Genomic DNA, 12,445 nt, shown 5'->3' with positions numbered 1-12,445 from the left:
TTGGGGTACGGACCTTTGGGGGGAGGATACCACATAGGGCAACAGGGAGCAGCTGAGTCATAATGACATGACAGTCATGGGCCTTCATAGGGCCATAGTTGAACTTGAGTTCTCTCATGTTCACTAGCCTCTTTGGGTTCGCACAGTAACCCGTCGGGACTTTGAGTTCATTGAAGAAAGAAATAAGCGCACGCTTTTCTTCCTTCTTCAATGTCCATGATGCAAACGGAAGTGTGAACTAGCCATTCTCTAGCTCCACGAGATGTAGCTCCTTCCTAATTCCCAAGTGTTGCATGTCCAGGCATGTGGCTAGTGAATCCTTCGATGTCCCCCCCGGTGTCCATCAAGGTGTTAAGAGTGTTAGCGCATATGTTTTTAGTGATGTGCATAGGATCAAGACAGTGGCGTACACTCAGAAATGCCCAGTAAGGTAGTTTCTAGAAAACCAATTTTTTCTTCCAAACGCTCCCATCAGGTGCTGCTACTACATTGTCCCCCTTCCCAAGGACAACCTCTAGTTTGTTGAGTTCTCAAAGTATCACAGGTCAATCTCGATATTTTGGAGCTAAGCGTTTCTCAATAGTACCATTGAAATCTTTTTTGTTCCTGCGGTAAGGGTGATCCTTAGGTAGGAACCTACGGTGTTCCATATAAACTATCTTTGAGTGATTTGGCAGATTTACTGCATCAATGTTGTCCAAGCACTCGACACATCCAGTATAGCCTTTTGTCTTCTCTCCGGACAATGAACCTCGACCTGGCAGGTCGGTGATTGTAGCGATAAGTACTCCCTTGATCGTGATATGTTCCTTTTTGTACTCATCCCAAACATCCAGCACACCCTTTCAAACATCTCCACTAGTTCATCGATCATTGGTTCTAGAAACACATTGATGTCATTTCAAGGTTGTCTTGGCCCTTGGATCAGTAGTGGTATCTAGATGTACGACCGCTTCATACAGACCCAAGGTGGAAGGTTGTATATACAGAGCATCACTGACCAGGTGCTATGATTGCTTCTAACCTGGTCGAAAGGATCCATCCCATCCGTACTCAAAGCAAACCAAAGGTGCCTTACCTCTCCACCGATGTCCTTATAGAACATAGTATTGATAGTCCTCCAGTCATGCCCATCGGCGGGGTGCCTCATCATTGTATCTTTCTTACGTCTTCACCATGCTAGTGCAACAGCTTGGCTGACTTTGCACATGCAAACAACCTATACACCCGGGGAGCTATAGGGAAATACCAAACGATCTTCACGGGACCTCCTCTGGTCTTGATACCCTCATCTGACGGCCATTCCTTATACCATGGAGCTTCACACTTGGGTCCCTTGTCCAAGTCTTTGTATTTTTCTCCAGGTACAATATGCAATCATTGGAACACGCGTGGATTTTTTCAACCTTGAGGCCGATAGGGCAGATCATTTGCCTAGCCAAGTATGTCTTTTCTGGCAACTCATTTTTTTTTCTGGGAGCACTTTCCTTATTATACCTAACAACTGATCGAAGCCTTTATCGCTCAATCCATTTGTCGATTTAAACTCTAACAGCATGATGTCGCCTTCTAATTTGCTCATTGGACAATTCCTATACAATGGTGTTTTGCCATCTTGTCTTATTTTCTCTAGCTTTCTCAGCTGTATTTCAATAAGACATCTGGTCTCTACATTACGTAACAGCTAAGAAATGCCATCGTTATCCTCGATGTCGTTAGCTAGCGTGTTTCTAAACACATTATTAACTGTGGCCAAAGGTTCCGTATTGACACCGGGTTCCTCGTCAGCATCGTGGATGGCTATGTCAGGCATGTCCACATCATCATTGTTTTCCTGTAGAACATTCACACCAACCTCACCATGCATAGTCCATATCGTATAGTTTGGCATGAACCCCCTAGTAATCAAGTGCGATCGTATAGACTCAATTTGACGAAAGTTCCTATGATTCTTGCAATCTTTGCATGGGCAGAAGACAGGGTTTCCATTCCCAGCATGGGCTTTGGCATCGGTGATAAACTGGCTAACGCCATGCATGTAACGCTTGTCCATTCGGGACAGATGCATCCACTCTCGATCCATCTCTGCACAAAAAAATACCGAGACAATAATTACAAAGAATTAAAAAGAAATCGAGCTTCATGAACAACAATTGTAGCTCGAAAGTACCATTTTTGGAAAACATTATTGTACACTAATTATTGGAAAATCAAAATTGGTAGCCCTGGCCCTGTAAATTAAAAATCATAGTAAAAAACAATTATTGCGCAATAATGAAGAACATCTATTCTACTTTACTTCTAAGAACTAATTATAGCATCACATACTAACAATGATGATGTTTACCACCATGGAATAATTAGCTAGGAATTTAAATGTGTTCATAGACACCAACCGTTTGGATGATGGATTCACCATAATTTGAGCCTTGCACAAATGTCCAATCGGAAAAGTGCTCTCTAGAATAGAGAAAGAACTAAAATGAGAATCAAGCAATGTAGCCATCAAAATGAAGCTAATTAAGCAACAAAATCAAAGGAGTGGATGTTTGTTACTAACCTTAAAGCAAAAAGATCAAGCCATTCTTCAAAATCCAAGCATTAGCTTCATGGTGAAGAACAGCCTCAACAATGGAGGGAAGGGTCCAAACGCGCGGCTCTGTTCTCAGAATGGAAGAGAGGAGGAAGGAGAGGACGACTGTAGCCTTTTTGTGTTGTAGGCTTATCACCGTCGGTTCTTGGCTAGAACCGACAGTGATAGAGCCCAATCACTGTCGGCTCTTGGCTTAAACCGACAGTGATGAGTGGCCGGCAAAACACTGCTGGTTCAAGCCACAAACCGGTAGTGATGTGGTCCTTCACTACCGGTTTTAGCCCAGCCCCAATCATTTTTTTGTATTCAAGCTCATAACCGGCAGTGAAAGTACATCATTGCCGGTTCTCACAAATCCGGTAGTGATGATGCCGGCAGTGATGTGCGAATCTGGCGTAGTGTATACCCATGGCTAGTCATTTGTCAACTAAATCATGTGAAAAAGTTCATAATTTATCAAAGTCATTGCCACGTATGGTAGAAGTGACCAAGACTCCTAGGTCAAATCTTTGGCCTAAGAGATGGGATGGATCAAGATCTTCAAATGACAACATAGGCTTATACTTTTTCCCCATTAAGATGAGGTGCCTTATTTAATGTTTGCATTCTCATACATCACATTTAGCTTCTTTTACTTGTGAAATAAAATGTCTATTTTGTTGTCCCTAACTCAGGCCAGATAAATATCATGAAAAACTACTTAAGGAAATCATGGAGAATGATTTATCCTTACAAGCTATTATCGGTGATGTGGAGATGTTGCTATTCCCTTCTAATCTACTGCCTAAACAATATCAAAGTACGTACTATATGATGTATTTAAGTACTACCTCAGACAAAAATTTTAACATTTTAGTTTTGTGAAAACTATCTAAAGTTTTCCCAAGTTTTACAAAAGAACAATATTATTTATATATTACTAAATAAGAGCAACTACAAGAGTCTCTTTATATCCTTGCTAATTGATAGAAATTAAGATTTTAGTGAAGAAAAACACTCTCCAACAACTTCTTTAATTAGATATCTAAATATAAATATTGATATCCTCTGTTCTGGATTTCTCGCTAGTCAAAGATGTAGCAAAGCTGAATGATATAGAAAAGCTGTTGGAGGGTGGAAAGATATAGATGGTGATTTTTATTCAAATGCCTCTCTAAATGATGATTTAGAGAGTGCGAGTTTAATTTAAGGAAGACTCTTGTAGATGCTTGAAGCATCGTTATATTCATCCTAACATACATGGTATACCTATTTAGTGTCATAAATGTTGACAATTTTCTCTTTAAATTTAACCAAGGACTTAGGACAAAACTAAAACTTAAGTCTTAGGATATGTTTTTCCCTAACAATTCTCAATATGTTTCACATTTTTTTTGTTAGGCCATCAATCAAATTCATAAAAATAATATGTTATCATTAAGAAATTATTTTAAGCACTTTTCTAACCATTCGTTGATTAGAGTATGCCTTTGTATGCATTCTTTAACCTATTACTAATAGATTGCCTTATGTGTGAAGCGTTCCAAATGAAACACTACTTGTGGGGTGTATTCAAGCCCAGGAAAGTAGGAGGGAAAAATGGTGCCGTAGTGCACCATCCAGACGGAGCTACTGCATTTGTCGCTAATGCTACAGGCACCGTCTCTCTTGGAGCTACTGGGGTTGCTACTGATGCTTCAAGCATACCCGTTGAAGATGCTACCGTACATGAAAATCATGGACAGATCGGCTCATCGAACGGCAAGATGGTTGCCTTTGTCGTCCGGCAGACCCCAAGGTTTGAGCAGCTCATTCGGGAGATTCAACGGGAAGGCTCTCTTATCATGCAAGGGGAGATGATGAGTGTCACACCTTGGCTAGGCAACATTGCAACCGCTGCGCAGCCAGAGAATCGAACAAGACATAAATTGCTCATCGGAAGTACCTCACCATGAACAAGGGATGCAACTTACCCATTTTCTGTCAATCAGGTTGATGCTCTAACGTATCAGGTCTCTTTATTATGACAATTGATAATCATGCATCTCATATTTATTGGTAATTGCATCTTTCTAATAGTATTCCCTCAATTCTAAGTTATAAGTTATTTTAGTTTTATCCTCAGTCAAACTTATAAGTTAAATAGAAAAAATGCACAAGCATCTACAGTACTAAATAATATTCACTAGATATTTTGATAGTCTATTTATTTGATAATATACTGTAGATGTAATAAATTTTATATTTTGATAGTATATTTGTTTGATATATTGTAGATAAGTAGTCTTGACAAATTGACAAAAAGTATCTTGATGTTCCAATCAAAGGAGTCAGATTAATTAACCGGCAAGGAGTCAGATTTCTTAACCGACGTGCTAGCATTTGCTTTCCCTTTAGCCATTTAATGAGCACGAGTTTGGGAAAAAAAATCAGCCAACTAATCAATCTATGCAACATGCATATGTGGCTTATGGCTTAGCCAATTAGATGGGAGATATATAGATGGCTGGGAATAAAAAATGCAATCGTTAGTAGGATATAATTTAAATGCTAGATAGAAATGGACAGAGAGTACGCTAGTGGAAAACACTTCAAGACAACCATTTCCATCACTAGAGGCCTGCCTTTACAAAATAGTCTACATTATTGGGTCGAGTTTTAGAGGTGGTTAGATGGGCCTCTATAAAACGACTAGTACACTACTACAGATTGCTCATCATGGCTGATTCATAAACCCCCTACACCATAGGTTATCACCGTTCGATTGAAACCAACTGTGATACACCACCATTGGCTCAATGTTCGATCCAGTGGTGATGTCGTTACCATCATTGCAGGGGTGACTTTTGATCTGGCGGTGATACAGTGAACAACATCGTCGGTCCGAAGTACGATTTGACGGTGATGATGGAGACAACATTGTCGGTCTGGCATATTATCCCCCGGTTATATGGTGACCACCACTATTGGTCTAACATATGGTTCGACGGTGATGAAGAGGTCATCGCAGCCGGTGTGGCGCTTCATCCGGTGGTGATGTCTTGACCATTACCACCGGTGCGATGTTTGATCCGGTGATGTCTTGACGAAAACCGCCTGTGCGTCGTTTTATCTCGATGTGATGTCTTGACCACCGCATCTAGTGCGGCGTTTTTTCGGTGGTATTGTCTTGATCAGAACCGTTGGCTTTACCATATCACCAATGATTTGGCTAGGCCGGCGAAGATACTGCATTTTCATAATACAATTGAAATCTAGCATAATATTAATAGAGTTAAATGCATTGGAGGTCCATTAATTTTCGTTGGGGTGTCATCTAGGTCCATTAACTTTGAAACTGTATTTTTTGGTTCATGAACTTTTAAAATGGTTCACTGCAGGTCCATGTCACTTATTTAACCTTAAATTCGAAGTACATTTGTAGAAAACCCCCTACCTTTCTTCGTGCTGCTCGTTTCAGCACAGCCTGCCTCGTCGTGGGAGAGCAGCCCTTCGTGGGCGATTGTAGCCAAGCAGCAGTGGCAGCACGACGTACCAATGCATTCGCCGAAGTAGTCACGGGAGAGCAGCCCTTCGCGGGCGAGGTCGTTGAATCGCTCCTCGACGCGGCACCACAGCTCAGCGGCCTCGACAGAGCCCGTGGTGCGGCTGATGAAACGGAGGCCCTTGAGCGCACGCCTAGCGCCTGCGCGGGAGTGGTTGAGCTGCGCCTGCTCCCTCCGCCGCTCACGTGCCGCCATGGCAGCCTCCCGCTGCAGCTCGACGGGCGTGGGGCGGTATGGGGACGGGCATGGGGACGGCGACGGCGAGAGCGGCAAAAAGCTAAGCTCGCCCAGCACCGTGGCAGAACCACAGGACGCAACTACTAGCCGAGCACCGCACCGCGAAGCAAACGAGAGACAAAAAATAGCACGAGGAGGCCGCGCCCGCGAAGGAATCACTGGCCCGGGGCGCGGGCCGCCCACCACCTAGCCGCTGCTGCCTAGTGCCTGCCCATGGGAACGGGGATAGCTGGCTGACGGACGGATGCATTGCGGTGCAGACTGCAACTACGGGCAAGATAGTAAAAGGGCCGGGCCTGGCGGGGCGCGCAACCACTGCCGTGCCGCCTCGGAGAGGAGGACGACAGCTCTCACGCCACGGCAGCTGCCATGTGGACGCCGTCGCATGGGAGCAACGCCCAGCGCAGCGGCCACCGCTGCATCACGGACTACCTAGCGGATGACCAGACCACCACCGCCACCACCGACACGTCCGACAACGAGTCCTACACTACCGCCTATGGGGAGGAGTTCTTCACCGCCGCTAGGAGTGTAGCGTCACGCCCACCAGTGCCGCGCTCTACGGGTGTTGAAATTGGAACATGTCAACAGTTTATTGACTCCAGCAATGGAGGTTCAGTCTAATTTTTTAGTACAAACCATGGAGTCAATATGTTAAGCATGAAATGAAATAAGGTACTGTATGTAGTGTCAGGGACCTAACACCGGGGTACCCCAGGAGGTGGAACCAACAACCATCGAACGTTAAAAACTCCCAGACAGATAAGGACACCGCTGCTTTCCTTGCCCGAATGACGGGAGTTTGGTTCCACCTTGCCCGACGCCCTTGGGCTAGCTCCGCCTCGCTCGAGGGCTAAGGGCTAGACTCCGCCTCATCCGACGCTCTTGGGCTAGCTCCGCCTCACCCGATGTCCTTGGGCCAGCTTCGCCTCGCCCGAGGGCTAAAGGCTAGACTCCGCATCGCCCGACCCCTGAGGGCTGGGCTCGGTCACGCCTGAGGGATAAGGCCTAGCTCCACCTCGTCCGAGGGCTTAGGGATAGACTCCGCCTTGCCTGACCCCCGAGGGCTGGGCTTGGTCTCACCCGATGTCCAAAGACTAGTTTCGTCTCGCCTGTCAACCTCTCCCTGCCCCCTCATGATGATAGGTACAGAGTAGGACAGGACGTTTGGGGTCAATCATGGCTTCGAGGACCATACCCTGCGCCTCGGCAGGAAAAGTACTGCCAGGGAACGACGGGATGGGTGCTTTAGACCCTTCCAGGCATAGCAGAGCCTGAATAGTGTTGTGGGCGCGTGCTCTTCGCCCTACAGAGTTGTAGGTGCCGCCTTCAGCCCTCGATCATGGAACCTGACGTAGACATACGACAACCACTACGGTCCAGGAAAGGACTCGCATCCTCCACAAATGACAGATGTGCTGTCACCACGTTATGGTCCCAAGGGAGCGGCGCCCGCTTCATGGCCCCTCGGGTCCACCAGATCGGAGCACTCGCTTCAGCCTCCGGACATCCTCTCCGATCAGAAGGCCTTGCCCACAGCGCTACTTCAGACCCCAACCTCGCGTCCCTCTGACGGGGACTCATAGGAACCAGAAGGCGTGTGGAGCAAGGCTGGGCAAGGCTCATAAGTCAAAGCCACTATACCAGGGTCCATACCCTACGCGGAGCAGTACTCTGTAGCCATCCTAACATTCTATAGTAGCATCGATAGTATTGTAGGCGCTTACCATTCTCTCACAACCGCCGGAATGGACAACAAGGCTTGGTAGACGTGAATAGCAAGGCTAGGTAGCGTACGCACCCTTGCCCTCTCACTTGTAAGGCCGTCCCCTTCATCTATAAAAGGGGATGTGCTTCCTCCAACAAGGGGACGGACTTTTGACAATACAACACACATCACACACCGTCAAGCTGCTACCAAGCTCTTGGCATCCTTTCGACCCTTCCATCAGAGACTTGGGACCAGTCCCTCTCTCGACCGTTTGTACCCCCTACTATGAACTATTTTTGGTGCTAATAACACGAGCAGCACAGACTAGACATAGGGATATTCAACCCAAACCAGTATAAATCTTGTGTCCTTTAGCGCACCATCCGGGCCTAACGCGCATCACTATAAATTTACTTGCCGATGCTTGTACAAAACACCGACAGTTGGTGCGCCAGGTAGGGGAATTTATGCATTCCAAATTAGGCCTCAGATGGCCAACCACGCAATCAGCTAGGTTCCGGGCACACACATGCATTTTGGTAACCTAGATTTCATCGTCACACTGGGCGGAGAGCTGGCACTGGCCCACACGGCCGTCCAGCCTCTCCCTTCCATCAGCTTCAGCCACCAGAGGCTTGAGGGCTAGCCTAGCGAGTCCCTTGGACCCTAGTCATCTAGGGAGGCCCCACGCTACATCACCCTCTCTTCAGAATGCCACATATGGAGTGCCCCAACAGCGTCTCTGTTCGGTCTCCGCAATGCCACGGCGACCGCTGGCCACCTTCTGGTGCTACGTATGATTTAGCCACCCACGGACAGCGAGTTCATGGGGACAATTGAACATGATACGGAGACTCTCCACAAGCTACTCATGGAGGAGCCAGGATCGTCCTCTAGCTCTGACTCCAGCAGGGGGAGCCATCACCCTTCTCGGGAATGCTTCATGGCGCAAACCCCCGTGGGATGCGTCGAAAGTGTCTCCGGGGAAGAGGCTACCCCGACAAGCAACCCTAACGACAGGTCCGAGGGGAGGCAGCGGCCCCATCTCGCTTGAGGATGGAGCAGCTGAGAGCCCGCAAGCTAGAGATCAATGAGGCCAGACAAGGGCTCATCCGAGAGTACGTGGAAATCAATCGCGAGATCGAACGCTGTGAAAATGGTGGGCTCACGCGTGCCACGGCCCGCACTGTACACCAGAGGATCCTCACTAACGATGGGACCCTCCCTCACTTTGCTCGGGCGAGCCAAAACATCGCCACTGCGACGGCCTTGCTGCACGGCCTTCTAGAGGCCGCGACGTCCGAGGATCGCCGGGCCCGCAAAGAAATTCGCACGTTGCTCAAGCGTGTGGTGGCACAGCAGGCAGAAAGCTCGTTGTCTCGATGACGCAAGCCCGACACCTGCCAGTGCACGCCCTCGATGTGCCCCACCAAGGACGCGTCCATTCACCAGACACTGCCAGCCGGCAAGCAGCACACCGCCATCCCGGTACATCAACGTCTCGGCCACAACCACGACGTACGTAGCACCATTGACGCCCGTAGGCGCACCCACGGTGACACAGGGGAGGGAGCCCACCATGGCTACCATCCTCGACACGACGGACGCTACGACAGTGGTGAGGACCGGAGCCTAAGCCCGGCCTGCCAGGCCCTCAGGCCTTCGGTCGACACATCCTCAACGCTGCCTTCCCACCAAGGTACTGATTGCCTACCAACATCCCTAAATATTCTAGGGAAACAAACCCTAGGCTTTAGCTCAAAGACTATCAGCTTGCATGTCAAGCGGGTGGTGCGAGTGATGATGATTTCATTATTCGCAATCTCCCACAATTCTTGGCTGATTCGGCACGAGCGTGGTTGGAGCATCGTCCAACGCCATTCAAAGTTGGGCGGATCTGACAGAGATCTTCGTGGGGAACTTCTAGGGCATGTACAAACGCCGTAGGAACCCATGGGACCTCAAGAACTGCCGCCAGAAGGTCGATGAAACCCTCTGCAGGTACATCCGACGCTTCTCCCAGTAGTGCAATGAGCTCCCTAACGTCACTGATGCCGACGTGATAGGAGCCTTCCTCTCCGGGACAACCTGTGAGTCTTTGGTTCACAAGCTAGGGCATAGGGGCCCATGGACCACCAAGGAGCTCCTGGACATCGCCACTAGCCACGCCTCAGGAGAGGTGGCGGTTGGAGCCATCTTCGATCGTTCCAATGGCAAGACGAGGCGGGACGAGGACACCGACGAAGGCGCCTCCAACCGTCCGGCCAAAAGAAAGAATAAGAAGCAATAGCGCGACAACTCACTCGTGGCCACTGCCGACCGCAAGGGTGGTCGAAAGCCCATGGAGGGTGCTCCAAACCACTTTGAGAAAATGCTCGAGGGGCCATGCCCAAATCATGCTTTCCCGGCCAAACATCTGTACAAGGATTGTGGTCTCATGCACAAATACTTGTCTGAAGGCCTCAACAAAGGGGAGCAGGGGAAGGAACCTGCCCCCACAGACAACACCGAGGAGAAGGATGATGCCTTCCCAACGCCGAATGGCACCCTCATGATCTTCGGAGGATCAGCGGCCTACGACTCCAAATGCCGCCAGAAGGTTGTGCGCCGCGAGGTCTATACGACTGGAATGGCCACACCTACCTTCATCTAGTGGTCAGAATCCGCCATAACCTTTGACCGGACTGACCATCCGGATACCGTCCCACACCCGGGAAGGTACCCACTTGTTGTCGATCCAATTGTTGGCCCAAAGCGACTCACGAAAGTACTAATGGACGGAGGCAGTGGCCTCAACATCATGTACGCCAAGACACTCGACGAGATGGGCATCGACCGAGTGAACCTTCGCCCCATCCGAGCACTTTTCCATGGCATTGTGCCTGGTAGACAGGCCATACCGCTAGGGTAGATCGATCTACCCATCACTTTCAGGGATCAGTCCAATTATTGGACTAAGACCCTCACCTTCGACGTTGTAGGGTTCCCTAGAACCTTCCACGCCATCATCGAATGCCCATGCTACATGAAGTTTATGGCCATCCCCAACTATACATTCCTCAAGCTGAAGATGTCGGGCCCCCACGGGGTCATCACCATCGGCACCTCCTTCCATTGCGCTTACGAGTGCGAAGTCGAATGCTGCAGCCACGCCACAGCAGTCGTCACCTTTGAAGAGCTCACCGCCCTTAGGGAGGAGGTCGTTGAAGAAGCGCCCAACGCAAAGAGGCCGTCCGGATCGTTCGAATCGGCAGAAGGGTCTAAGGAGGTCCTCATGGACCCCAATAGCTCTGAGGGCAAAAAAGTCCGCATCAGAACTGCACTCTCCTCTGAATAGGAAAGCATGCTCGTCGACTTCCTCTACGACAACAAAGACATCTTTGTGTGGAAACCCTCAGATATGCCAGGCATCCCGAGGGAGGTCACCGAGCATACCTTGAAAATCCACCCAAACTCCAAGCCGGTGAAGCAATGCCTGTGCCGCTTCGACAAAGAGAAACGCTAGGCGATCAATGAAGAGATAGCAAAACTATTAGCTATAGGGTTCATCATGGAAGTACACCACCCAAAGTGGTTAGCAAATCCTGTTCTTGTGTGAAAGAAATGTAGGAAATGGAGGATGTGTGTCGATTACATGGGCCTCAACAAGGCATGCCCGAAGGACCTATTTCCCTTGCCACGCATAGACTAAATAGTCGATTCCACCTCAGGGTGCGAAACCCTCTGCTTCCTTGATGCACACTCCGGCTATCACTAGATCACGATGAAAGAGTCTGACCAGCTCACGATGTCTTTTATCACCCCCTTCGGATTGTTCTGCTACATTTCAATGCCGTTCAGTCTGAAGAACATAGGGCAACTTACCAGCGCTGTATGCTGAACTTCTTCGGGGAGCTCATCGGGCGAATCATTGAGGCCTACGTCGATGACATCGTAGTTAAATCCAAACAGGCTGACCACCATGTCGCTGACCTCGAACAAACCTTTGCAAAACTCCAGGCAAATGGCATCAAACTTAATCCTAAAAAATGTGTTTTTGGGGTCTCGAGGGGCATGCTGCTCGGCTTTATTGTCTCCGAGCACGGCATCAAAGCCCACCCAGAGAAGATCTCAACCATCACAAGGATGGGCCTGATCTAGAACATAAAGGGGGTTTAGTGGATCACGGGGTGCCTTGCTGCCCTCAGCTGATTCATTTCGCGCCTCGGCGAACGAGGACTCCCCTTTATCGACTCCTAAAGAAATCCGACCACTTTGAGTGGACAGCCGAGGCCCAGGAGGCGCTTGACATGGTCAAGCAATTTCTAACCAAACCCCTGATCCTGGTTCCTCCAAGCAACGAAGAATCCCTCATCCTGTACATAGCGGCCACCACGCAAG

At 48.7% G+C, this 12,445-nt stretch overlaps 1 protein-coding gene across 1 annotated transcript; it reads left to right on the top strand.

Annotated features, from left to right (window-relative positions):
• The first annotated feature begins 10,838 nt into the window (after positions 1–10,838).
• On the top strand, positions 10,839–11,402 carry LOC136543905 (uncharacterized). Its single transcript, XM_066536226.1, has 2 exons — positions 10,839–10,950; positions 11,047–11,402. The coding sequence occupies exons 1-2, from the start codon at positions 10,839–10,841 to the stop codon at positions 11,400–11,402; spliced, it is 468 nt and encodes a 155-aa protein (XP_066392323.1).
• The last annotated feature ends 1,043 nt before the right edge of the window (positions 11,403–12,445 follow it).

The sequence above is a fragment of the Miscanthus floridulus genome, chromosome 3, assembly GCF_019320115.1.
Source record: "Miscanthus floridulus cultivar M001 chromosome 3, ASM1932011v1, whole genome shotgun sequence".
Taxonomy (NCBI): domain Eukaryota; kingdom Viridiplantae; phylum Streptophyta; class Magnoliopsida; order Poales; family Poaceae; genus Miscanthus; species Miscanthus floridulus.
Note: the sequence above shows the minus strand (reverse complement) of the source record. Positions and strands in the feature narration are given on the sequence as shown.

Excerpts from the sequence above, each read along its gene's own strand:
- LOC136543905 (XM_066536226.1), top strand. The coding sequence starts at position 10,839 with ATGGACGGAGGCAGTGGCCTCAACATCATGTACGCCAAGACACTCGAC. Across the intron at positions 10,951-11,046 it reads TTTCCATGGCATTGTGCCTG|GGTTCCCTAGAACCTTCCAC; the intron begins GTAGACAGGCCA and ends TCGACGTTGTAG.